Source organism: Equus caballus, chromosome 7 (genome assembly GCF_041296265.1).
Source record: "Equus caballus isolate H_3958 breed thoroughbred chromosome 7, TB-T2T, whole genome shotgun sequence".
Taxonomy (NCBI): Eukaryota; Metazoa; Chordata; class Mammalia; order Perissodactyla; family Equidae; genus Equus; species Equus caballus.
The window spans coordinates 47,450,365-47,477,653 of record NC_091690.1 but is presented as its reverse complement, the minus strand read 5'-3'; the positions used below and the strand labels follow the sequence as shown (position 1 = coordinate 47,477,653).

At 62.0% G+C, this 27,289-nt stretch overlaps 1 protein-coding gene across 3 annotated transcripts in view; it reads left to right on the top strand.

Moving 5' to 3' along the window:
* Positions 1–6,610: 6,610 nt before the first annotated feature.
* NFIX (nuclear factor I X) overlaps positions 6,611–27,289 on the top strand; it is a 90,936-nt gene continuing 70,257 nt past the window's right edge. Inside the window, exon 1 of one of the 3 annotated variants that reach the window (XM_023645284.2) lies at positions 6,611–6,874. In XM_023645284.2, the coding sequence (XP_023501052.1) occupies positions 6,848–6,874 (27 nt within the window). In that variant the 5' untranslated portion in view covers positions 6,611–6,847. The remainder of the gene's footprint in view (positions 6,875–27,289) is intronic. The other 2 variants (XM_070273041.1, XM_070273039.1) reach the window with 2 other exon arrangements.

The following is a 27,289-nucleotide window of genomic DNA, read 5'->3' as shown; positions in this document are numbered from 1 at the left end:
CTTGTTGGGAGGGCTCAGGGGCTGTCTCAATGTTGTGACAGGCACTGGGGCCGGCGACTGTCGTGGGACAGGATGTCTTTGCAACCATGTCCCTGTCTGGGCACTGGGCTGTGGGCGTCGTGTGGCAGTGTGAGATGTGTGCCTGTCACCTGCAGCAGTGAGGCCCTGAGCATGTGTCATCAGGCTGTCTTTGAACAGTTCTACAGTGGCCGGCACCTGCTGGCTGCCTGCTCTGTGACACTGTGACAGTGAAAGTGCATTGTTCTGTTATTGGAATGACTAGTTTGGGTCAAACACGGATGGAGGGCCAGCTGTGGGCCACACCCTGGGGAGGCAGCGATCAGATCTCCTCCCCCTCCCTGTGACCAACTGGGGCAGTGACTCTGAGTGGCCACGTGGCTAGCACAGCTGCAGGGCACCAGGACAGACTATGTCAGTGTGCCTCTGCTGGTCAGTGTGACGCTGACGTTGTGTGAGGGTCACCATGTCAGGGTAACTGTGAGGACCTGACGGACAGAGTGGCTGAAGGCGAGGGTGACCAGACTCGTTGAGGGTGTGATGGTGTGAGGGTGTATTTCTGTTTGTGACAGTGCGGCTGAGGGTGTGACAAACAGTGTTGCCGGTTGAAGGTGTGACAGTGTGGCTCTGCACGTGGTGGAAGGTGTGACAGCCTGGCTGTGTGTGACAGCATGTGTGACAGTGTGGTTGTGTGTGACAGTGTGACTGAGGATGAGACAGTGTGGCTGTGTGTGTGGCTGTGTGATTGAAGGTGTGACAGTGACACCATGTATGTGACAGTGAGTGTGTGTGATGACATGAGCCAAGGGGCTGTGACTGCCCCACCCCCACCCCAGGCTGCACAGGGAGCCCAGCTACGTTGTCACATATAGCTACACGGTCACATCCTCAGCCACGCTGTCACATACAGCCATGCTGTCATACTTTCATGCCAGAGCAAGAGCCTTCGTGGCGTGGGACTGGCAGCTGCCCAGCCTGGGGACGCACGTGGGCCTGAGACAAGGACACCTGGAGATCCCACACCAGCTGGGGCACAGCCCTGCGGCCCTGTCATCCCCCTCATCCCTGTGTCAGCTGGATTCGGGGTGCGGCCTCCAGCTGCAGCGGACAGGGGTGGGAGGGCTCCTCCAGTCTGATCCCTGGCGTGTGGCTGGGTGGCCCCTGAGGCCTGGCCGGCCTGCTCCCTGGGACGGCCGGGTGATGGCAGTACACAGAGGCTCCATTCAGGAGCCAGGCTCGCTTTCCAGGGCGGATGGGGTGGGTCTCCACTGGCTGCAAATGAAACGTTTCCCCACTCTTTCCCTTTGCTCCAGACGAGCAAGTGCCGGCCATGGGGGGCCGCGCCTCTGCCTGTCCTCGGCCCTGGCCAGCTTGCGCCGCTGGGCGCGTGTGAGCATGCTCCCGTGGGAACTTGTGTGCAGCTATGGGCTGGCCTGCATGCCCCCATTTGTGATTTGAGGCTGTTTGCCTGTGTCTTTGGGTGTTGTGTGACCAACTGTCCATGTGTGTGACCGTTCATGACCACAGGTGATCTTGTGTGTCTGTGTGTCCTCGAGTGTGTGTGATCTGTATATGTTTGTGTGACTTTGTGTGTGTTACACCTATGGATGATTTTGAGAGCATCTGTGTGTGTGACCAAATGGCTCTGCCCTGTATGAGATTTTGTGTACCTATGTGACTTCGTGTGGCCTCGTGTGTATCTCTGTAACCAGGCTCAGTGTGCGATTCTGGGAGTCCATCACTGTGCCTGGGTATGTCTGGGTGTGTCTTTCAACCCAGTGTATATCTGAGTCCTTATGGGGGTGTATGTAACGGTGAGGGTCTTTGTGTGTGACCGGGGTGCGGGGGCACTCTGTGAGGGGCTCTGGGAAGGTCTGTGAGGGATTCTGTGGGGCTGTGTGTGCATTATTCCAGAAGGGTGTGCATGACAGCATCTCCCGGTGGTCCTGTGTCTGTGCGTGATTATGCTGTTTTACATGACTCCCCAGAGCAGGAGGGTCTGCATCTCTGTGTGTGTGAGTATGCCTGTGTATGTCTTTGTGATTGTGTGTGTGTGTGATGTGGTCCTGGGGGCCTGGCCAGGTATGTCTGGGGAGCAGGCCTGGAACCCCTCAGGTTCAGACCCCACAATGGGCTCCTGGAGTGGGGGCAGTAAGCACAAGGCTAGGACCCAGGCCTGGGCACAGACCATGCCCGCCAGGCTGGGCAGGGGAGGCATTAGGGCCTCTAGGGCGTGGGGATCCCCAGTCCTGCCGGGAGGCTGAGCAGCCCTCCCCTCCTGGCAGCACCACCCCACCTTTGGTGGCCCAGGATGTGGCTGCCAGTGCCCAGATGTTTCAGCACCACCCCCCCTGCCACCCCCACCCTCCTGGCCAGGTGGTGCCATGGGCCTGGCTCCCACTCCTCCCCCCTCCCCCCACACACCTGCGTTGTAAGAACACACCTGCTGCCAGCCGCAGCCAGGTGGGCAGCCCCGGCAGGGAGGAATGTGGGGGATTCCAGCTGTGGCATTCCAGCTGTGCCCAGCCCCCTGGCAGTGCCCTCCTCCCCTGTGATTTCTGGAAGGCCAGGTGTGCCCTAAGATCCGGGCTTTGGCGGGGAGGGGAGGGTGGCCCGGTGTCCCCACGAGCAGCCCTCTGCCTCCTGTAAAAACCCTCCCAGCGGCAGCTGTGGGGGGAGCAGAGTGGATGTGTGTGCACAGAGCGCGGGTTGTGGAGGGGGGTCTGAGCACTTGGAGGGAATTCTGAGTGTGGATATGTGAGTGAACACGGGGGGAAGTGTTTCATTTCTGTGAACATAGGTGGATGCAGTATGTGAGTGTATGAGGAAGAGAGTGTGTGTGTGCACCCAGGGAGGGTGTTGTGGCGTGAGGGAGTGTGTGAATGCAAAGACACCTGTTGCTTATGTACGGATGGAAGAATGGGTGTCATGCGCGCGTGTGTGTGTGTGAATGGAAGGATGGGTGTCCTGCGTGTGTGTGTGGATGGTGTGTGTGTGTGTGAAGGGAAGAACAGGTGTTTGTGTGTGTGTGCGCACGTGTGTCTGAATGGACGGATGGGTGTCCTGTGTGTGTGCAAATGGAAGTGAGGTCTGAATGTGTGTGTGAAGCGGGCATAAGCTGCTGGTCAAGCACAGCCCCGCTCTGGGGCCTGACGCAGGCCTGGGGGTGATGACACAGTGGGCAGACCCCAGCCCCATGGGCTAGCCTGGCTGGTGGACAGGCCTGGGAGGACAGGCCGGGGGGTGGGAGGAGGACTGAGCCCAAGTTAGGGGGCTTCTGAGCAGTGTGCCCCTTCGTGGCCATTTGCAGAGGGGCAAGGACGGTCCGCCTGGCTCTCAAGGTCTCCTCCAGTCCCCAGCTACATTAAAGGTCCCAGACACCCCAACCCCTCCACCATTTCTCCTCCCTCCCGGGGCCCCTCCCACCACTCCCCCCTTGTGCCCCCCAGGGCCCGCATTGCTCCAGAGTCCCCTTCAACCAGGCCCCATAACCCCCCAAACCTATCTTCTGCCCCTTCCTTTAGCCATCCAACCTCTCCTTGGCCCCCCAAACCCTTCCTGGGCGCACATATCCCCAGCTCCATCTCCCAGACATTCCAGCCTCTCCTGGGAGGAGGCCCCCAGACCCTTTTATACCCATCCCCCATCTCTTCCTGCTCCCCTCCCCTCCCCACCCCTACCCCCTAACCTCTTTCCTGAGCCATCCAGGCCCCCAGCCCCTTGATCCCCAAACTCTTTTCCTGCCCCATCCGGCAGTCCCCTCCTGGACCCCCTCTGCCCGTTGCCCACAGAGCCCCGCCCCCTCCAGGCCTGCTTCAGCCCCTCCCCGGCCCCCTCCTCCTTGCCTCCTCCTGCGGTGTGGAGGCAGCAGTGGGCCCTGAAACTTTAAACGGTGTTAAAAGTTTCTGTTTACGAGGAGCCCTTGAATTTTTAAGGACGTATCGATTCCCTCTGCCGCGGCCTCGCCTCAGCAGTGGCTGCCGTGCATGGGGGAGGCCAGGCCGGCCGGCCGGATCCCAGGGACAGAGACCCCAGACACGGAGTGACAGACACACGTACCAGACACACCCTCAGGAGCAGAGACCCTCCCCCACACACACCTAGTCACACACCGCCACAGCCTGACATGCACAGACCCACAACCCTGAAAAGACACGGAGTCCCCTCCCTGAAAAACACAGGCACCTGTGTGCACACGCTCTGGAGCACACAGAGCTCCATCTCTGCCCCAGGACGCGGGACCACCCCACAGAGAGAAACACACTCCTAGTGACACTCGTCGACACTTTCTGCCCCACAGACCTCGATCACAGACAGCCGCACTGGGACCCTCACCCGCTCGCCCACTCAGTCACATGCACACTCCAGGGCACCCCGAGAGACCCACATCCCTGCCACACGTACACAAGCTTGTCACACACACTGACGCTTTCCGACAGAAAGACCCTCAGAGCTGACACGCACACTCTGCTGTCAGCCTGAAACACACATTCACCCGGGCGTCCCCACCGCGGGCACCTCCTGTGGGGGCCAGACCCCATCTATACCTGCCTCCCCTGAGGATGCCAGCCCTCCCAGGGCAGGGTCTTTTGTCTCATTCCCCACTATGTTTCCGTCGCTGGGCACAGGGCCCCTCAGACGCTCACCCTCTCTGACTAGCAGATACCCCCACATCACTGCCACACAACACTGGGCCACACGGAGACTCCTGGATGTCGGCTGACCTGCGTTCATTTCCCCCAGACCCACCCAGAGGTACCCAGACAGCCGAAGACATGGCTCCAGCCCCCCGCCTCAGTGATGTAATGCGACCAGGAGCACACCCCCTCAGGGACATTTTCACACACACACACTCACACTCACTTTCATGCCTGCTTGCAGGGACCCAATGGGTACAGCTGTGGCAGCCCCCGAACAGCCAGCCCTGCACACGCACACACACACACACGTACACACACACCCCTGGGCACCGACACCCCTCTAACAGACAATGCATAGCTGAGAATTGCCACAGTCTCTTGGCCCGGGAGGGCAACAAGGTGCTGGCTGTACCTGGCAGCAGAAGGGAGCTTTGTCCTGGCAGGAGCTGCCTGGGGGCTTGGGCACCGCCTCCCCACCCACCCCAGGGGTCACCCAAGGGCTGCCCCTGCCACACGCCAGCGTCCCCCGTACCAACCCCGCCCCCACGCCTGTCTGCTCTGGAAATGGGGGGTCAGGGTCCTGCATGAGGGGCTGGAGCCTCATTGGGGGGTATGGACGTGGACCTGAGGCCTTGATGCTCACTTCTGTCCCCGTGGGCCTGGCTGTGTGGCCCCTGCTAGATCTGCGTATGTGCATGATCAAGGCCAAGTACATGTGTGTGTGCGCGTGCACTGTGGGGGAGGGCGTTCGAGGGCCGGGGTGGGGAGGGTGTGTGCTATCACCCCATGTGTGGCTGGGTGATTCTCAGAGGAGGACTGCTCCTTGACTGGGTATCAGGACCGTTGGTCAGTGTGCCCGAGGACATCTGGACATCAGGTGTGTGATGTGTGTGCCCGTGTGCTGTGTCATCGTCACTGCCAATGTCACTTTGTATCAGCGACACTTTGTATCTCTTTGTATCAGGGTCAGTGTGCTCCCTGTGTTGTTTGGCATGTATGTCCAGGTGTCTGCTGGTGCGTGTGTGTCTGACAGTATGTTAGTGCATCTCCCTTTTATCTGTGTCATTCTGTGCGCCTGGGTGTGTCCTCTGTATTGCCACAACTGCCAAGATGTTTTGGTGCATCTTTGTGTGTTGTGTGTGCACTTGGATGTCTGAATCATACAGGAGTTGTGGGTCTGGAGTGGGTCTGGAGTGTGTCAGGGTGTGGTTGTGTGGTCATGCCTGTGTCAGTGAATCTGTACGTGTCAGCATGCATGGTGTGTGTATGTCTTGGTGTGTATCAGTGCATGTCTGTGTGAGGCCTGTGTTGGCGTGTGTCCGCCTGGATCAGGGTGTCTGAGCACGGTTCGTTGTTGGAATGCGTGTGCGCGGCTATCGTCATGTGATGGCGGGCCGTGTGCATGGCTGTGTGGGTCGTGGCTTGCATTCCTGTCTTGCTGTGTGCGTGTGTCAGTGCGTGTCCGTGGGTCGTGTGCCACGGCGTGTCTCTGCCATGTGCGCGTAGGTGTCTGCGTGTGCTTTGTTGTTGTGGAACGTGTGGCAATGCGTTCTGTACGTGACATGGGTGGCGGGTCCGAGCTCGGCTGCGTGTCAGCGTGTGTCTGCAGTGGAACGCGGGCCAGCACGTGTCGGGGTGGCCGTGTCGGGGTGCGCCCCCGCGCGCGTGTGCATGCGTGCGTGCATGTGTGTGTGTGTGCATGCGTGCGTGCATGTGTGTGTGTGTGCGCGCGCGGCCGCGCTCCCCCGCCCCGCCCGCCCCTCCCCGCGCCCCTCCTCCCGCCGCGCGCCCGCCCGCTCCCTCTCCCCGGAGTGCGCTGCTTCCAAACTTTGTCTAAACTTTCACTTTCACAGCGCGGCGGCGGCGGCGGCGGCGGCGGCGGGCGAGGGGGACCGGCCAGCGGCGGCGGCATGGAGTAGACGCGCGGCGGCGGCGGCGGCGGCGGACGCGAGAGGCAGCGGCGAGCGCGGCGGCGGCGGCGGACGCGGCGGCCCCGGAGCCGGCGGGGCCGAGCCTGCGAGCGGCGAGCGCGGAGCGGCGCCGGGCCGAGCGCGGGGCCGCGGGGCCGGCGGGCGCAGCGCGGCGGAGGCCGGAGGAGCCGAGCCGGAGCCCGAGCCCGAGCGCGGCCGCCGCCTGCCGGGCCTCCCCTCGCCGCGGCCGGCCGCCGCGCTCCCGCCGGGCGCCCAGCTATGTACTCCCCGTACTGCCTCACCCAGGTACCGGCCGCCGCCCCCGCGCGACCGACCGGGGAGGGAGCGGGCCAGGAGGCCGGCCGGCGGGCGGGCGCGCGGGCGGGCGGAGGGGCGCGCGGCGGCCGGGGGAGTGAGCCCGCAGGCGGCCGAGGGGTGCAAGCCGTGCCTCGGGGAGCCCGGGCACGCGTGCGGCCGTCACCGTGCGCGTGCGACCCTGGCCTCCGGGCGGACTCCCGTTGGGGGCTCCGGGGTGGCCGGCTGCGTGCGTGGCGCTGCCCCTGGAGCTTGTGAGTGTGAGTGTGTGTGTGTGTGTGCGCGCGCGCGCGCTCGAATGGGGTGCGGTGGGCAGCGGGACTCCCGCCAACCTGTGGGCGACCGTGGTGTACCCCCGGGCGGCGTGGCCGCTGGTAGTGTTTGCGGGGGTGACAAAGTGGCAAGGGGTGGTCCCGAGGGCGCCGAGCGGGGACGGGGTCCCGCGGCGCTCCCTGGGGCGGGCACAGCGGTTCCCGAGGGTGGCAGCGGCCGGCGTGCGTGGCGGCGGCCCCTGCGTGCGGCCGGGGTGCCCGGGGCGGGCCGAGCGGCCCGGGCGTCTCCCCAAAGTCTTTGTTCAGGCCTCACATGGGAGCGGGGCTAAGAAAATGGCGGGGCTCCCAAATTTCGGAGGGGCAGGGGAGGGGAGGGAGGGACGGGCGCGCTGCCAGCCCGGGCCGCGCCTCTCCACCGACCCTGGACGCCGCCGCCGCGGCCCCCCCCAAACTTTCCTCGGCGCAAACTTTCCGGCCCCAGCGACCCCGGCTGCCGCGCGGAGAACCGGGCGGCCGGGGGAATCCCGTCCCGCCGCCCGGAGGCGGGAGGGGCGGGAGGCAGCCGTGGGCGCCGCCGGCCGGGCTGCGGCCACGCCGTCGGGTCGGCCGCGGGCACGACAGCGCCGACCTTGGCGCGCTGCGAGAGCGCGTCCCGCCTCCAGCGAAGTTCTCGGCGCGGCGCTCAGCGGCGGCAAAGGCCCTGGGATGCCTGCCCTGCCACCCCACCCAAGCCGAGCGGGGGGCCCTCAGGCTCCAAGAGGTTGCAAGAGCTGCCCAGTGTCCCACAGCCGCCCTGGCGGTCCTGCTTGCAGGGCCAGGCCATGGCTGGCAACACAGACTCTGCAGAGGGGACACCTGGGGACTGCCCGGCCCTGCCTGCCAGCGGGGCCTGCATGTGTGAGGGGTGTCCCTACGCCAGGCCATGGGTCCTAATTGTCCCTTCTGCTGGTCTGAGCCTTGGCAGCCTTGGGTCAAAGGTGCTCACATCTGGCAGTGGGAGTCCAGGTGAATATGGCTGCTGCGCGGTGTGGTGTGGCGAGGGGCAAGAGGGTATGTTGGGGATGTGTGTCAGCCGTGGCCACGCTACACTGTTGTATCCACAGATGCGAGTGTGTGTGTGAGTCAGTCTCCGGGTCTGCATGTGACCCCTGTGGGTCGGCTGGGGGCAGGCCTGCGTGGCATGGACATATGTGTGGCCCAGGGAGCGGGTTTTCCTGTACAGAAGCGGGTGTGAGCGTGTGCTGGTGAAGTGTAAATGCACACATATGTGTCACAGTGTGCATGCAGGTGTGAACAGGCACTCTGGCCACTGCGGCAGTGTGGGGACCCCCACATCTGCTCCTCTGACTGGTCGGCCACTGAATCTTGGGCCCTGCACAACGACCCTGTCCATCTAGCTGGGGCTGAGCCGCGGCCACCTTTGGGGCCACACTCGGCTGGCATGTGTGGCTGGCCTTTGGAGCCTGGTGGGACCAAGACCCCAGACTCGACTGCCCTTTGCCCACCAACCTCCAGCTCAGCTCCCTGGCCTGCCCCTTGAGGCCTGGGTGAGACTCTGGCCCCTCAGATGTCACAGCACCCCAGGAGAGGAAATGCCAGCTGAGCCACTGGTGACAAGACTAGGAAGGGGCTGGGGTAGCCCAGACTCAGAGCAATGGCCAGGGCTTGACTCTGCGACAGTGGAGGAGGGAGCGAGGGCTCAGGTCCGTGTCGCAGGTCTGAGTGTCCCAGGGCGGCTGGGGAGGGGAGCGGGCACGGTCTCGCTGGGCTGCACCCCTCAGCTCTGGTGGGCAGCTGCTGTCGGCTGGTCAGCAGGGTCTGGCCTGCCCCTCTCCACAGCCACATCTCTCGGATCGGGCGTCTCTGGTCTTACAAATCCTTCTGCTTCCACAGTTCGCCCTGCAAGTCTGGCTTTTTCTCTGTCTGCGTCTCTATCTCTGGCTTGCTCTGCTCCTTTTCCATTTCTCTCTGTTTCTGTCCTTCTGAACCTCTGGCTATCTCTGTCTCTCCCTGCCTCTGCCTCCGGTTCTGGCCCCATCTCTGCTCCCCCCCCCCCCCCCCCCGGCATCTCGGACTCTCTCTGTCTCTCTGGCCTCCCTGTCTCTCTCTCTTGCTCTCTCTCTCTCCCTTTTCTTTTTTTCAAACCAGAATTGGCTTCGATTTTAAAGTCAATAAATGATTGAGCAGGAACGAGCTTGGAGCAGCGGGGCCCTGGCGGGGAAAGGCTCTGTGGGCGAGGGGGAAGGGCGGGGGGAAATCTCCTTCTGGAAAAAGCATCGAAATCCAGGGCCGCTGGGCGGGGCGCTTGCTGGCCTGCTGGAGCCCACTGCAGCCACGGGCCTGAGTCCTCGGCGGAGGGGAGGGGGCGGATGGATGGGACCCTCCCCCCCAACAAACAGACGCAGACCAGAGTGTGGACACACGTACGCCACTGCTGTCAAGATGGGGACATAAAGGATGTGCTCACACCAATGACCAGATACACGGCCATTGACGAACCTACGGACGCGGGAAACCGTGGACCTGTCTTCCCTCCCCCACCAACACACACACACAACTCCCCCCTCCCCAGATGGGATGTGTATATCGACATGGGCTCACGGAGATGCAGCGATACCCATAGTTGCTCACGCAGACCCAAGGACACACACCTTTACACAAGGCGCCATGCTGCTGGCTCACCTGGGCATGTACACAGACACGCACACGCCCTCAGCACGCCGACATTCGCGGCCACACGGCAGCACAATGTCCGTGCACGCTTGTTTTTGTGTGGCCACTCACACAATCCTTCCAGGGGAGGGGGATGGGCTGGGGCCTCCCTGATGTGCCCCCAGCTCTCTGCCTGGTCACTGTGGCCAGCTCTCTGTCCCTGTGAAGCTGCACTCCCCATCCCGGCACCAGCGTGGGACCCCCTCTTTATGGCCGCTTTCCCTCTGGCCCTGCCCCGCCTGTCTCATGCCCACGGCTGGGGCGGGAGTGTGCATGGGCAGGAGCTGGCATGGGGGAGGTCGTGCGTGGCTTGGGCTCCATGACATGTTTTGATGCTGGGCTGGGCCGAGCTTGGGGCTGAGGGCTTTGCTGGGTTAATGTGGGGGGCAGGGTGCTCCCCTCTCTGTGGGGGCTGGAACAGGAGGTCTTGGCCCAACCGGGAGCGTCTTGTGTGGCCTCGGGCTCCCGGTTGGAGGCCGTGGGAGCAGAGGTTGAGAGCTGGACTTTGCCACAGGACAGCGCAGGGTTGGAGCTCTGGGCCCTCTGCATCTTCTCATCCCCCGAAATCCAGATGGGGTTTTCCTGGTCTGGAGAATGGCGCCTGCCTCTTGGGCCGTGAGTAGGGTCAGGGCAGAGCTGGCACCTGGATGTGCTTGAGAAACAGAATGACCTGTTGTCATCTTGGATATCATCATTAGGCCGCCGCTAGGCCCTCTCAAGTCTGCTTCACAAGGCTGCTTCAGTGGGGTGGAAGGCGGGGTCGAGCACCTCCCAACCATAGCAGTCCAAGTGGACTGCCTGGAGGAGGAAGCAAGAGAAGGGTTTGGAAGGAGGGAGGCCAGCTCATGGCTCAGCTCTTTTCCCTCAGATGGGGTCCGTAAGCCAAGCAGAAGGCAGCAGGTGTTCAAGGCAGGGGTAAATGATGGTGGGGGGCAGAGGGCAGGAGGGGAGAGACAAGGCCTGCGCTGCTCTGGGGGGATCAGATACTCTTCTTGGGGACTCTGGCTGACCCGGCCCTTTCCCTGATCTTGAACCCTGACTGTGACCAGGCACACTTTGGGGCTGGGCTCTGGGGCCTCGTGCTGGAGTGTGCAGGAGTGTTCGTGCACATGGATGCGAGTGGGGCAAAGATCCTGGAGATGGGGTGGGTCCCCTTGGGGGCTTTGAGGGTGTCCACACGGCTCCAGAGCTGTTTCTGCATCTGCAGCTGGGTGTTGTCACCTGGGCCCACCATATGTGGGACCCTGTGTGGGCCCTTGGCAGGGTCAAGAGGGCATCCCGGCTGCGTGCAGTGGGTGAGGTGCAGCCATGGCTGCTGGCGAAATCCCCCCGGTGGTCAGTGTCTGACCGCTGGCCTCCGTGTCCAACCTGCTTGGAGCCTGGCCTTTTTTACTGCTTGGTCCCAGTGCTCTGTTCTAAAAGCTTGAATTTGGGCATCTTGAACCTTCCTCCATCTGGACCAGGAGAGGCAGAGGAGGCCTGACACCTGTGATTGCCTCCAGCACAGCGCCGAGGACGAGGACAGGGCTCCTGCCCCCGCCAGCTGGGGTGGGGAAAAGGGGCGTCTTCGCTTTCCTGCCCCCAAAGCCCCGGCTTTGGAGGCCAGGGGGCTGGCGGATAGCTGTGAGCAGCTACCTGGGTTCTCCTCGATCCGCGTGTCTTCACCGGCATGCTAACCCTTAGAGCCACCATTTTCCCGAGGAGGGCCGTGTGGCTGCGCGCGTCTGGTTGGGGTCCCTTTCCAAGTGTCCTTGTGTCTGCGTGTCCGTCACTGGGTGCTGCCTGCCCGTGTCTCCGAGGGTCACCCCAAACTGCATCTCTGTATATTTTGGTGACGGTGGGGTCGGTGGTGTGTGTCATCGTGTGTGTCGGGCGGCCTGTTGTCGTCTTTGTGTCATGTTGCCACTGTGGTGTGTCATTGTACAGCCCATTGTATCCTGGGGGTGTCTGACTGTCATGGAAGGAGTGTATTGTGTGCCTTACCGTGCGTGTCACTCTGTCCGTGTCGACCTGTGTCAGCGTACATGTCAGTGCGGGTGTCCACGGGTATCGCCCCCATGGCATTGCATCCTAGGCTTGTCCCCATGACCATCGATGTGTGTCTCCCCACACGGGTCCCCTCCCTGGCCTCCTTCGGCCTCTCGGCACGGTGTGAAATGCCGGCTATGGCAGCCAGGCTAGCAGCTGGGGGCAGGCCGGCCTCTCCGTGGCCTCCCCTGAGGTCGGGCGGCCGTGGTGGCCCTGCTGTGGGCCCCGCCCATGCCCCTGGCCCGGCATGGACAGAAGCCCGTTGTGTGGCGAGGTGCGAGTGTGTGTTTGGGCCGCCCACAGGCCTCCTCTGTCTGCCCGGCGTGCATTGATCTTGGCTCCTGCCTGTGTCCGTCCTGGCCTGGCCAGCTGGGGTGTCCGGCTGTCTCCGTGGGCCTGAGTCCACCGCCCCGCGGCCAGGCCTGCCCTGGGTTCCACACCCCCACGTCACCCGCTGTCCCTCCGAGGCTGCGAGAGCGCGGATTTGGAAACTGAGGCCCCCCTGCTTTCCCCCTCTCTCTCTCTCCTTCCTCCCTCTCCTCCCCTCCTCCCGCTCCCTCTCTCCCTCTCTCTCTCCTCCTGCCAAACGCGTCTTGGCTCCGTCTGAATATCTCTCCTCCTCGATTTTTGGCTCCAGCTCTGGGTGCGTTCACTAAAAGAAGAAGGGCTAGCTCCCCCTCCCCGCCCCCCCCACCTCCCCCTCCCGAGGAGCCCCTCCGAGGGCGGGAGTGGCGGCGAGCTGGGCCTGGCCCCGAGCGGGCCTGGCCGGGGGCACGGGCCTGGTGGGCGAGGGGGCTGGCTGGCCTCGGCCTGGCAGCCTGAAGGGGGCAGCGGCCCGGGTGATGGCGCTGCCCGGTGGGCGGGCGGGTGGGGAGGGGTCGGGGGCACAGAGCTGGGGTGTCTGGCTTCTGGTGGGGCTGGCAGGCCTCTTCGAGGCGCAGCTGTGCCCAGAACTCTGAGCTGCGTTTGCCACCACTACCGATGTGGCTGCGCCAGCCGGGGAGGGGGAGGCGGGCACCGGGCACTGCGGCTCTCCGGAGCCAATCGGAAGCCGGGGTTGCACTGGGAGCTCTCCCCCCACTGGGCCGCACCCAGAGGGGAGCTGGGGGTGGTGGCCAGCAGTGGGCAGGGGCAGTGCCACCGCCACCGACGAGGACACTGCCCCCTTGGCTGGAAGCTCAGTGCCAGCCTTCCTGGCACGGATCAGGCTGGGGTGGGGGTCTGTCCCCACCTGAATCCGCCGCAGCCAAGGCGAAGGAAGGGGCAGCTCAGAGGCGCCCCCACCGCCTTGGCCTCAGGAGGCGGCTCTCGGTCCAGTCCGGGGCATCCAGGAGCTGAGGGTGGGGACTAGACCATCCCGGAGGGTCGCTCCAAACATGGGCCTCAGTGGGATCATCTCAGGGGTTTATTCCGGGCCCATCTCACACCAAGTCACACACTCATACTGGCCCACGCAGCACACAGTCACGCTGTCACACAGGCGTGGCACACCTCCCCAGACCAGGCACACACAGACACAGGCGTCCGCACACAAAGGGGCTCGCCTTCACGCCTGGACATGTCGGCGAGCAGGTACCCGTGCAGGGATGCACACGTGGGCACAGATCCATGGCACACACGGCTGCACAGAAACACACCAGGAGACACACAGCATGGACCCACGTGTTGCCACTGTCAAACATGCAGGGGTACACAGACCTGCAGACACACACACACAGCCACACTGTCACACCCCCCGGAATGCACACGAGTGTTGATCCACCCCATCACCATCAGACACATGGGAGCACACGCACGCAGTAACATGCCTCAGACACGCCGTGACACACATGCTTGGCCATGTCTGGAAACATATGTGGTCGTCACACTTGGAGGGGGGTTGCCACTGACACCCAGTGGGTGGAGGCCAGGGGTGCTGCCCAGCACCCCACAGTGCCCAGGACGCCCCACCACAGAGCAAGATGGAGCCCCAGTGTCGACAGTGCTCAAGTGGAGACACTCAGCCTCACATCTCATCAGACACACACAGTCATGCACACATGGGCGCAGTGGACCCCTGACCCGTTACACGTTTGCACACTTGCACAGAGGCCGGCTGACAGTGTCTCACACACAGTCTTGCTCACCAGGACCTGCGTGTTATCATAAATGCACCCCCCCCACAAGCCCACGCACAATCAGCGTGGCATGCACACAGCCGCGTGTTGCCCCTGCACCTGGGGACAAGGTCACATCCACACACGCTTCGGCGCCGGGCTGTGCCTGGCCCTGTCCGAGCTGCAGATTGAGGCCCCGATGGCCCGGATGGAACTAGGAGCTCTGGTCCCGGCACTGGTTTGGTGACGCTGGAGGGACAAGGCCGGGAGGCCGCACACCCACCCCTTCCAGGACACCCGGTCGGCTGGCAGGCCCGGCGCTGAGGGCCCACTCTCGCTGTCCGCTCTGGCGTGTGGAGACGGCGGGCTGGAGGCAAGGCTGCTTCTGAGCCTCGGCTCTGGGTCTGGGGAGAGAGGCCGCCAGCAGAATCGGGCAGGAGCAGGCTGTTGTAGGATGACAAAGAAATGAGTGCTTGTCCTAGAGACCACAGTGATGGAGAAAGTGCTGATCCTCGCGGTGTCGTACCCCGTGTGAGCGCCTCTCCGGCTTGTCCCCCTGAGTCCTTCCACGTGAGGCAGGCGTGACAGGGGCTGGCTGTGCCTGGGCGCACAGTACTGTGCGTGTCTGACGGTATATTAGGGCACGGTTTCTCCACTTTGGTACTGCTGGCATTTGGGACATTTGGACGTTGTTAGGAGAGTGGGGCCTCTGAGCCAACTTCCTGGGTTTGACTTCTGGCTCTGCTGCTCACAAGCTGTGTGACCTTGGGCAAGTCACTCAACCTCTCTGCGCCTCAATTTCCTCTCACAGGGTTGTGGTAAGGATCAGAGGAGTTGGTTCATAGAAAGTGCTTTAAAACGGTGCTTAATGTGAAGTAAGGGCTTGATTTTATAAATGCAAAAGTGAGACTCCAAGAAGAGGCAGCTAGTGCCAGGGGCAAGGGCTAGGAAGTGGTGGAGCTGAGCTTCTTCTCTGATTGCCACCACCCTAAATCCTACTCCTGGGACAGAATTGCACCTTATTCTCTGGCCTTCACCAGATTTCAGAGTGGGCCTACAGACCCCCACATCCCATTGGAAGTGCACCCCAGCTGTCGGCCCTTGAACCCCCCTTACCACTCTGACCTCCGGATCTTCTTCCATCCAGGATTCAGAATGGGAGTGGAAGGTCATCTCACCTCCTCTGCCCTCCTGCTGGCCATGCTTGCCGTCACCTTGGCAGGGCCCAACGCCCTCTCTCCCACAGCTTGCTGGGCACCTAGCTGGAGCCGGCATGCTGGGGATACAGCTGGGGGCTTGTGCATTCCTTTGACAAATATTTACCGAGCACCTCCTGGGTGCCAGGCCCTGTTCTAGGCCCCGGGGGCTCGGCAGGGAGCAGAATCGCGGAGGTGCCAGCCCAGGTGGGAGGGCAGACAGTGAGCCTGGGGAACAAGGGAGTGCCCAGTACTTGAGACAGCGATAGTGTCCAAGAGGCCCACTCTCAGCTCAGCGTCGCTCTGCCAGAACCCGAGTGTGGCCTCGAAGGCCTTTTCCTTCTCAAAGGGGGCGGTCTGGAGGTCAAGGGTAGTGGCTTAGCGCAGCCGCCCCCACCAACTGCCTGGAATGCGTGGCCTATTGTTGTTGCCTGAGGTCATCCATTATCTGTACTTGTGGACACACCGTATGCTGCCCGCTGGGACCTGGGGACAAGATGGCCGGGGCTTCTCCTGTACAAAACTGGGCCTCGATGGGCACCGGGCGTTCTCACCCTGGTCGCTCTGAGCCGGGGGGTGGGGCGGGGGCAGCTGGTGGCCCGGAGTGGCACTTCCACCTGGGCCCCTCGATTTAGCTCCCCCGGGGCGGGCCCAGCTTATTTTTACCCCAGCCCGTCACCCTGGCAGTGCCAGGCCAGGCCATCTTTGTAGGGTCTTGGGGACCTGCCCACAGCTTGAGGGGACCTGGCTTTGTCTGCTGGACCCCCGAGTCCCACTGGGCCCCCCTCTCCACCCTCCAAGCTCCAGGTGTGAGGGCTCTGGGCTGGTGCTGGTGGGGTCGGTGCTGCCGGCTGGCAACCACCGTGCCCAGCCTGGTGGCATTTGGTTTGGCGCCTTGCCTTCCCGCCACCCCCACCCCATGCCTGGGCAGAGCCGAGCGGCTGCTGCTGCCAGTCTCCATTTCGAAGCTTGGGGTGGGGGTGGGGGAGCGCAGGGCGTCTCCGGGCCCCCTGCCTGTCCCATGCCACCTGGGGCTTGTCCCCCACGCCTGCTCCCTGGAAGGGCCCAGGCTGCCTTTCCACTGCCCCTCTGCAGCCCCAAGCTCAGAGGATGCCTGCCCGCCTTCCATCTTCCCTGCTCACTTCCTCCCTCTCGCTGTAATGGCTCACCATTTTTGGCATCTCCTCCCCCTCCCCCTCCCCTGGGCACCAACCTCACTTCCAAACCCGCCATCACTGGCTCTCTGGCCCTCTCTGCTGCCTGGGGCTGGGACCCGGCGGCACAGGAGAGTTTTGGGGGCTGGGCATGTGGGCACCCGGGGCTTTCTGGGGGCCTGTGTGTGTGTCTGGAGGGGGACGCATGCTCCAAGCTAGCTCGTGCAACCCGCCCTGAGGCTGGCAGAGTGGGGCTGCATGGAGGGGGGAAAGGAAGAAAGTGTGGCTCCTCCATTCCTGGTTGGTCCAAGGCCTAGTGGCAGCCTCTGGGCATTTCTGCCCAAGCCCAGGGCCTGGACTGGCAAAAGGAAGGCTCCATCTATGGGGGGCCCCGAACCCTCCACCCCCAAGATTCCCGCTCCCCTCCCCAGAGCCAGCGGGGGAACCCAAGCCCCACGTTGGGTACTTCTGCCCCCAGAGGGGCAAAGGGACTTCGGAGGAACCGGTTTGCTGCCCCCCCAGCCCGCTGCCCGCGCCTCTCAGCACTAAACAAAGTTTGCTAAGTAACTTCAAATGTTATTTGAGGACGGCCTGGCCTCAACCCAAGGCGGCCCTGTGGAAACTTGTTTTTCGCTGCCTGCCCAGGCTACAAGTATCAAAGACACACTTTCGGGGGGGTGGGGGGTGGGGGTGCATCGACGCCTCTCCCCACCTTGTGGCAGGGCTGGCCCCGAACGGACACACAGACTCACACAGGCCTGCACCCACAGAGGGACACATGCTTCATGCCGTGGCTTGCACACCAGATGCATGACAGCAGCGGACCACAGCTCACGCCATAACACATGCAACACACACACTGACACGCCAAGGAGCAGGGTGGGGGGGGGAGGGCGGGGTTCACCGCGTGCTGCCCCGAGCCCACGGGCCCCAGGATTTCTCCAGCTGGTGAGGATTCTGGAAGCCAGGAGTCTTGTATACTCAGGCCTCTTGGGCCTGAGCGGGTGCTTGGATGGGTCCCCTTGTCTGTCTCAGCCTCAGTTTCCCCAACCATACAGGAAATTGGTGGGTGGGGTGGTGGAAGCAGCGGAATCCCACCCTGATTAGGAGGGCGTCTGAGTTGGAATCGTCGATGGAGAAGTGAGGCTGTAAAAGCGGGGTCTGAGCTGGGGCCTGGCACATGAGCCGTGCTCCCGCGTGTCTGATGGCGTTTCTGCCCATCCTGACCCCGCAGACCTGAGGTGTGTCCACCGTGACTGGAGGTCCCCACCCCAAGCTGCTCTGGGCTCCCCAGGTCCCAGGGAACTCTCTGGTTTTTTCGCCTTCTCCCTCCATTTCTCTCTTCGTTTTCTGGATCCTTCCCCAGATCCCTCCTTCTCTAGGTCTCCAGGCCCTGCAGTGACCTGGAGCTCAGGGAAAGTGTGGGAAACAGGCTCCGGGTGTGTGTCCTTCACTGAAGCCAGCCAGGCCTGGGGACCTCCATGCCCTAAGGTCCCTGACAAGCTTCCTGGGGTCCCCCAAACCAAGGCAAGAAGCTGGGGGGGTGGGCACCTGAGCTGACACAGTGGGCGAAGGGGAGGCTCATCATAGGGTCCCTCTGACCTGTCACCTCCCGAGGTTTGCAAGCAGGTGGGATCCTGATGGATGCAATGGAAAGGCCAAAGCCCGAGGGCACACTGGATGACGCCCCCCCCAGTCCCTGAAAGCCCCCATCTCACTGTCAGCCAGACCCTCACAGAAGTAGGTGTGTGGGGGTCCCCCGGTCCAGCCCCACACACCGCCTCATCGCCACTCACAGTCGGTACCCGCAACACCCCGCCACCCGCAGTCTGTCGCGCAGTGACAGCCTGTCACAGGCACCGCCGCACACCGGCACAATCTGTCGTCCACGCACAGTCTCACACACAACCTGTCACACACACGCACACACACACAGCGGCACAGTCGCACACACAGCCAGCCTCACGCGATCACACCAGGCGTCACAGCTTGTCACAGCCATAGACTCCTGACAATAAAAATAACAGCTACCAGATCCAGAGCAATTATGCAGCGGGCAGCAGGCGGGCGCGTGCACGTGACCTCCTGTAACCCTCCCAGCAGAGGCAGGGATTAGTAACCTGTTACACAGATGAAGAAACAGAGGCCACAAGGTCAAGCGCCAAGGTGATGGGGCTAGAAGTGGGGTAGCAGGAATTACTCAGCCAGGCCCCCAGGGGCAAGCAAAACTCAAGCAGGTCACCCTGCTTCCCAGCCCACTCCTGTCCAGCCGAGCCTGCCCTCCTGGCCCTCACCGTGGGAGTTCCTGTCCCATGCCCCAGATGGGGAAACTGAGGTTATAAGCAGCCCAGCCAAGAGACAGGGGAAGGAGCCTGCTGGCCCCTTCCTTAAGGGGGCTCAAACTGCTGCCCCTGGCTGAGGGAGGCTGAGCCATGCCCTCCACCCCAAATGCTGCTTGGCTCTCTCTGGCCTGCTGAGGCTGCAGTCTTGGGCCCTGTGGGATTCTGTGTGTAGGCGCCCTTGGCTGGGGCCAGGATTCTGGAACACAGAGTAGTCCTGGGTCTTCAAAACCTCTGTCCCTGTCCACGTGGGGGAGTGGCAGCCGTGGGCTCCCAGGCAAGTCCCTCAGCCCAAGCCAGGCCCTGGAGCCTCAGGCTGTCCTGGGCTCTCCGCATTCCAGGGGCTTCCTCCTTCTACTCCTCTGCAGCCCGCTTTCTCTGCTTTTCCCTTCTTTGTTCCACCCCCGCCCGCTCCCCGGGGCTTCCCCCATTAGAGCTGCCCCGGCCAAAACCAACAAGACTCCAACGACATCCAGCCGAGGCCCGCCGGGGGGCCGGCTCTGCCCCCTGGCCCGCTTAGGGGCCAGATCCGGGCTCGGCTGGGCCACGACAGCGGCTCGGGCGCACGTGGCCACTCCTAGGGCGCGCGCAAAGCACAGGCGCACACCCCTGTGCTGCGGCCCGGACGGGGGCTACCGGACGCAGGCACGCCGGCCCAGGTCCGACATCCGCGCTCGGCACTCGGATGCGCGCACTCACATAGGCACGCTCCTGCACAGCCGCGCGGAGAGGGATCTCAAGCAGGCCCTCGCCCCGCGCCCCCGACGGGAATCCCAGGCGTCGCCAGTTTGTATGCACACCCAGACCGGACACCCCAATGGGAATGCCGAGCACACATGTGCATAAACACGCCCTTGTCCAGATGGGGGTGCTGAACACACGCACGCACTCTCTTGAGCTCGGACCCGGTTTCCGTCCCAGCACAGGTGGCTGCCCTGCCCCCCAGGGGGTCCGGGACTCAGGCGGATCAGTGAGCCCGCAGGAGCCGCCCGTGCCCATGCACGTGCGTGGCTCCAGGCTCACGCGGGCACGCACCTCCCCAGCCTGCACACGCGTGTGTTTCACGTGAGCCGCACACCTGCCAGGCCGCCCAGGGCACCTGGCTCCAAAGCCGCATTCAGGTTGTTGGGGGAGGAGACTGGGAAGCGGAGGCCTAATTCCCGTCGCCCCCATTTCTCTTAGAACATCCGCCTCCCCAAATGTCCCTGGGGCGCAGGTGAGACGCCCGAGAACTGCTGCCCAGTGGCGCCCCTGCATGTGCTATATTTATATTGGAAATGTGTACCTTTATATATAGTTTTTATCCGTAAGAACCTCCCCCTATTCCCGCTCCACGTTTGTACGTGGAGTTTACCACCCCCACTCGGCTTCGTCCCAAACCTGCAAACCCATTTCGCCAAGCAGGGACGTGAGGCGAGCGGGAGCAGCCTTCCCCCTTCTCGCAGTGGACGCCCCACGTTCTTAAAGTCCGGGCCACACCGCCGAATCCCGCAGCCCTCCCCGAAACACAATCGCGGGGGTGGGTGCTGGCGGCGAGACGTAGCTTTTCGGTGTGTGTTTGCTGTTGCTGCTTAAATTAATCCTGAGTGACGGCCCGCAATTCCTCTCACAAAGAGGCCATTTAATGCCCCTCCTCGGGCGAAACTTCCATTTGCCCCCCTGAGTCCAGCTTGGCAGCTCAGGCCGTGCGCTAAGCAGCCCTCCTGGACAGGGCGTGGAGGCGGCTTCACTGTGCTCCCCGTGGACCTCAGGAGCGAGCGTGGGTGGCTTTTGGAGGGGTGGCAGAGGTCTTAAAATAGAAGCGCATGCTGAGCGCAGGTGGGGGTGTCCCAGGATCCCCTAGGTGGCCCCACTGCCCAACCAGAGCGCCTTGACACCCCAACTGGGTGAAGAAAGTTAGATGGTCTTCTGCGCCTTCTCCAGCCCCCGCCCCGGGGGAGGCTCTAAGCCGCCCCAACGTCGCCCTGAAGCCCCCTAGTCCGCGTGTGCATCACTTCGTGTGCCCGTGCAAACGCAGGAAGAGACGTGCGCCCGTGCAGGTGTACTAGCCCCAGCGTACGCTCCTCGCCAGGTGCCCGCCGCCTACGGGCTCCTTTCACTGTCGCCTCCGGGGGGCTCTTTCTGCGCGTGCCATTTTCCCGACCCACTGCAATTGTCTCACGCGGTGGGGGGTGGGCATGGGGGAGTGGGGGTCGTGGGGGGGGCCTCCCCTGGGCTCAGGCAGGGGCAGGGCTGTGTGCTTTCTACTCTGCAGAACATCGATGCTGACCGGCGCTGTCACCTGCACCGCGCACCACGGGGTGGGAAGGGACAGCAGAACCCTCGACGGTGCATACCCCCGGGGCCCTAGAGCGCTGCCCGCCGCCAGTGAGTGGGCCATGTGCAAAGTCAGGCGTGCGCATGCGCGGAGGCGAAAAGGCGGGAAGCCGCGCGTCGACGCCAGGATGCGGGGAGCGCTTGGGCGGGATCGTCCCCCGGGTCAAGCGAGGAGCGAGCATCACCGGCCCCTGGGGCGGGTGAGGGGAAGCTCAGAAGGGGCGTGATGGAGCTCGGCCCGAGACGAGGCCGGGGGGGTGGGGCCCAAATGCTGCTGCCCTAGGCGCCGCGGGGGCATTGTGCAGGCGGGCGCCGTATCCCCCCTCCCCCCCCGCCCCGTCCAGCGACCCTACAGGCCGGGTCTGGAGGTCGAGGGCCGGCCGCCTCGCGTTCTGGGGCGCTGGCCATTGGCAGCGTCGAAGGCCGCCGCCAGCAGGGGCTCCAGCGGCGGTCTGGGGCTCGGCTGCCCCTGCCTCAGTTTCCCTCCTGTGCCCGTCCTGCTGCCCAGCGTGGGTGGCGCGCGCGCTGCTCCGGCCGCTTCTGGGTTTCTCGGCTGCGAGCCCGAGGGCGACTTTCGCGCATCCGCCCATCCCGAGGGGCCCGCGCGTCCCGCGCCGCCTGCAGACCTCCGCCTCGGAGGAGCCCTCCTGGAGAGCAGGCCGGGCGGGACCGCGCGGGCCGAGGGTCTGCTGCGAGGCTCGGCCGGCCTCGGGGGGCTCTTGGCCTCTGGCGAGCGCGGGAAGCAATGTGACTAAGTGGCAGAAAATGCGCTTTCCCTTCCTGTTGCCTCTGCCCTCGCCCGAGCTGGCGGCCTCCGAGAGCCCTTTGCACAGCGGCCGGGACCCCTCTGCCCGGCTCCGCCCTCCGCTCGGACGAGTCCTGGAACCCGGGGCGCCGAGTCCTCCTTGTTGGCCTCCAGGCGCTTTGCGCGCGCCCTGGGCAGGCCTGGCTGGGAATGGGGGGCTGGCCGAGCACGTCCAGAGCCGCCCCCCCAGCCCGGGGACCCGAGAAGCGCTCGTGGCCTCCCGACCGGCTCCCTCGGAGTCGGTCATCAACCCGACTTCTGCCCCGAATTGCTTAAATGCGCGTGGATGGTGTCAGGTCCCCTTCCTCTTCCTCGTGCGGGTGACTCAGCCGGCTGCGGGCGCCCTGGGGGAGGTGACCGGCCCGCGCCGACCCTGCGCCCTGCACCTCGTGCCCGCTGCCCACCCCCCTCCCAGCTCCCTTTCCCCCCTTATTCTTCGGGTCATCTTTCCCCCTCTTCTTTAAAGGATTATTCTAAACAATGTAAAGGAGTTTGATTACATTTTTTTTTTTTTTTTTTTTTTTTTTTTTTTTGGTGAGCGTGAGACAGAGGCTGGATGATGGAAACAGGCTGTTTTTAAAAAAGGAAAGAAAAATGCAAGCCCGTGGCGCTCCGTGGAGCTGGCGAGCCTCGCCTGCCTCGCCACTGAGCTTTCGGGTCGCAGTTCCCTGGGTAGCAAGGGGCGTGGGGCACCTGGATCTCCGCCGCTGCAAAGGCGCTGCGGAAATGCAAGGAATGATGACGATTTTAATAAAATTGTGTCTCCTCGAGGAGCGCGGGTCTGCGCTGCCTCTGCCGTCGGAGCCCGGGTTTGCCACGGCAAAGTCTGTAATCAGAGAAAAATACCAGCTTTGTTGCGGGTTAGAATATATCATTGGCTAATGTGTGTGGTTTTTTTTTTCTTTTTAAATAATGCGAAGCATTGGAATAATTAAAGAGTGAGAAATAACTCGTCTCTCCTCTCCCCTCAGCATTGTCTTATTTAAAGGGTGGAAAGCTCGCTTTTAGGCAGAGCTGGTTAGTTTTAATGCGGGCTTTTTTTCTCCTCGTCGCCTTTCCCTCCGCTCCGGTCTGATTCGCAAATCCCCAGGCTGGCACAAGCCGGCAAACTTGCGGCGGCCGATCTCCCGGAGTCGGAGCTTCGCTTTCCTTTTTTTCCCCCTCTTTCAGAGACGGCCTTCTCCTCTTCCCTCCCCCGCCTCTGGGCCCTGACCCACTGCCTGGTTTGCGCTAGAGCGATTTAAAAAAGAAAGAAAGGAAGAAAGGAACCGGCCTCTGGTACCCCCGTGCCAGCCGAGGGCGCGTTTCCCAGGCTGCGGGCTGGTGGGAGAGTCAATCCGGGTGGGGGATATGGGGTCTCAGATGCAGAGTCCGGATGCCTATTCTGTACCCCTCCCCAAATGGATCAAGTAATCAACTGTTTCTAAAGATTGCATGCTCAGAGAGCTCACACTCTTCTCATATTTTAAATTAAGCTGAACAATTCCTGCTTCCCAGCCCCATATGCAATAGGAAGAGAAAATGCGGTCCTCAAGAGACGGCCTTGGCAGCCCTGTGCCTTTGGTAGGGGAGAGAGCTGCCCACTTGGGCTGGGCCTGGTGTGCAGCCCCCAGGACAGGGCCGCCACCCTCAGGACCTAGATTTGGGGCAGGAGAGCAGACTCCAGAGGGGCCGTGGCGGGCACAGCAGGGGAGATGTGGGAATGGAGGAAGGGGCTCTTTATGGGGCTGCAGAGGTTTGCTCCAGGCTCGTGGGAGCCTAGGTGGCTGCCCTGCTCCTTCCCCAGGTGTGGGGTGGGCGAGCTGGAAAGGAAAAGGGGCTTCTGTAGGACTTGGGGCAGATACAGCTCCCCGGGAGAAAGGAAAGGGAAAAGTGGGCAAGAACTGGGGGTAGGTGCTTGTGCCCACTGGCGCCAGCGGCTGTGTGGTGCCTTCGAGGTGCAGAGGGAGTCAGTTATTTATTTGCTTCAGGTGTTTTTAATTAAATGTGTTTCTCTTTTATTTTCCTTGTTATTCTGTGCTTAGACTTTTCGGCGATCCCTTGCATTTGTCTTTTTTACATAAGCAGAAACTTTTTTTCCCCCTTGGAGAGATATTGTGGGAGGTATTTTGCCTTCAGTGCTTTCTCTTTCCTGGTTTTTTTAAAATTTAATTTTAAAATTATAAAGTAAATTTAGTGCAAGTGAAAGTGAGGGGGGAGCCAGCTGGGGCTGGAGCCAGGGAAGGGGGGGCAGATGCAGCAGGGCTGGGCCTCCCTCCCCAGGCAGCCCGCCCATCCCAGGACCCCCTCAGTCAGCCTCTTGACCCCTTTCTCCGCTGCCACCCCTTCCTCTCCATGCAAGGCTCTTCTGGACCGGGAGGAGCGCGGCTTGCTCTCGTGGGTGCTCATTCGCCCTTCATGCCCCCGACTCTGCAGAGCCTCTTTGCCTCCGTGACCAGCATGTCCTGAGCCCCCAGGCCCTGCCTGTGCTCGCTCCCTAGAGGTCTTTGGCTTTCCGATCCATGGATCCGTCGATGGGTGGGCCCGGTTTGTCCCCGACACGTGAGTGCCCTGCTGGTCTACCAACCCTGTGCACAGTCGGTCGCCCTGTGCATGGGATCAGAGCCGGGCAGGCAGAAACCCCTCTGCAGCAGTGCGGGTGTGAGGGGCTTCGTTTCGCTACGTTTGTGCAGTCACATGAGGAGCGCACCCTGCTCTGGAACACGTGTGTGTACATAGGTGCGCGAATTTGACGTTCCTGGCGTGGGCAGGAGCTGTTTCTAAGGCATATAAATTGTGAGAACTCTATAGCTTAAAAACTCAAGGCCCGTTGAGGTGCTGAAGACATTCTGTTTCCTAACCCGGGTGGGGTTACCCAGGTGTGTTCATTTTGTGACAATGTCTTGAGCGGCAGACTTAGAACTGTGCTCCCCTCTGTGTGTGTGCCACGCTTCACTTAAAAAATGTATTAAAAAAAGCGGAGAGGGCAGGAAGGCTCAGCATCAAAAGTAAAGAAAAGGCCCTACATTACAAAATAATAATAATAATAATAAAATTTAAATAAGAGCGTCTTCTGGCCTGCTTTGCTGGCCTCCCCACTAAGGAATGGTGGGAGGGCTGGTAAACAAGCTCGGAGGCGTGTGGTCCACGAGGCTGCCTGGCCCGTCCACGTGTGCGGAGTGCGTGGAAAGCGCCTGCAGACGCAGGTCTAGCAACAGGATTTTAACGTCTCAGGACCAAAGGATGCAAAGCATTAAGGAGGAAGTTACTTGCCAATTACATTTTGCTGTCAACATCTGGAAAGCAAAATTGCAGCTGTTCTCCCTGCCCCCCGTTACCACCTCTTCTTTTTTTCTGCACACTTAAATTTTTTGTACGCGTGCCATCCATACTTTGGTTTTCTCCACTGTTAAAACATTTTCACGACTCTGCTCATAATCGAGTTGTTGGGTTTTGGTTTTTTTTTTTTTCAAAAATATATGTATCTTAGAGTCTGACAGTATAATTTTTGGAGCGATTTATTTGAACAGGCCGGCAAGCGCATGATAGTTCCTCCCTTGTCTTTCGCCGTCTCGGCCTTCCCAGCGCCCGTCAGGCCAGAAGCTTAGGGGAGGACGCTCGGCCGCCCTCGCCTCCGTTCCCCAGGCAGGTACTGACAGCTTCGCCCTCCACGGCCCTTCTGCGGTGTTTTTGTTTTCCCTTCGCCCCCCAAAAATATTTGAACCAAAAAGCCTCTTTTTTTTTTCCTCCACCCACAGCAAACTGAAAGGGCTAGTGAACCGTGATTCAACAGAGCGAGGGCGCCTCTTTTCTTCCTTAGCATTAATTAACTCAAGTTCGTTAGGACGTTGGGTCTGTCGCCCACAGTTTTCTCTTGTGTGTGCTGAATCGGGTCAGAGAGGGAGACTTCCCGTGCAAACAGTTTGTGTTGGAGCTGGAGGACACAGAGGGGGAGAGAGGGTGAGAAAGAAAGGGAGCCGGGGAGGGACGGACTGTGGCCGAGGGGTGGGCATGGTCCTGAGCTCCCGGCACCCCATGCCAGCCTCCGCAGGGGCGACATACCAGGGGAATGAGGATCCTCCGGTTTCCTTGGCAGTGATCCTGATAATGAAATAGTTGCAGGGGGGGGGCGGGAGCAATACATTTTGAGGGACTGACAAATGTCTTCCTTCCAACTCCTAAAATTGTACATTTTGGGGAAGCCGCTTGCCCACACAGGGCCAGCCCAGTCCCCTGAGCCCTCGAGCGGTGGAAACCTCCGGCTCTTCCATCCTGGCCACCCTGCTCTCTGCCCGGGGCTCTGGGCACTGCCTGTTGTCTCAGCAACTGCAGGAAAGAGGCTCTCTGGCTGAGGGTGCGGGGAGTGCAGCCTGGGCCGCGGGCAGGCAGAGCAGGAGAAGCTCTCTGGCTGAGGCCCTTCTCTTCTCTAGCAGGGGCATCCACCGGGCAGAGCAAGGGGATGTCACCGTGATCTTGACGGAGCTCTCGTGGAGGGCCTTTGCAGGAGGAGTCTCCCCAGAGCGGGATGCGTGCTGGGGGAAGGAGAGGCCGCTCTCCCTTGGAGGATCCCAAGCCTTTTCTGGAGTCGGGGCTTGGCAGCTGGGCCTCGGGCGAGTTTTCAGCATTTTGCCGTTGGCTCCGGCCTTCTCTCGTGCCCTCCAGATCCTTTCACAGTGCGCTGGGCACAGAGCTCATCTTTACATGCTTCCCATGCCTTTTGTCAGTGCTTCAGCTCTTTAGAGAAAGTTGTGAAGCTTGCTGGGCAGAAGCGTTCTTCCTTCTTCCTGGGCCCTTGGCCACCAGGGCGTGACACTGTCCAGGCCGACTAGGCAGGTGAGGCTCGGGCTCCACGCTGCTCTTGGCCCTCATAGCCCTTGGCTTCCTCTGTCCTGTGAGCTCTGGGGAGGGTCCCATCCTGCGTAGCCCCCCCCCCCCCCCCCCGCTGGAAAACAGGGTTCTGGCCTGCCTGGCTTTTACTTTTATTTCGTGACGCAGGGAAGTTTGGAGCTATAAATAATGAATTAAAGACTAGAGGTTTTGTTTCCCATTCCCTGTAGAGGATGAAAGTAAACAATTTCCAGTTACACTAGAAAGTAGCTTGTCTCCCCCAGTGTCCCGTTCCTACCCTGTTCTCTTCGGTGCCAGGAGGATGAGGGGAGGTGTGCCGGGAGCAGGCGTGTGGAGCCAGAACGAGGCTGCCTGTTGGCCCGATCCCAGGCCACCGCTCCTCCGTGGTCGTCGTCGTCAGGAGAAGAGGAAGGAAAGGGGGCAGTTTTACAGGAGAGGAGTGTGTGGCCTGGTTCTGAGGCAGGCGGGTCCCAGACCCAGCGAGGGGTGTGGGGCACATCCCTTCCACCAGGGTGAGGATGCTAGGAAAACCACGCCGGCGCTTTCCTGAGCAGAGGGAAACAGGCCCAAGTCAGCCAAAAACCCGCTTTGTCCAAATTCTCTGAGCCTCCTGGCAGTGTGCGTTTTCTGTTTTCCATGCCTGCGTCTCGAGACTCTTGGA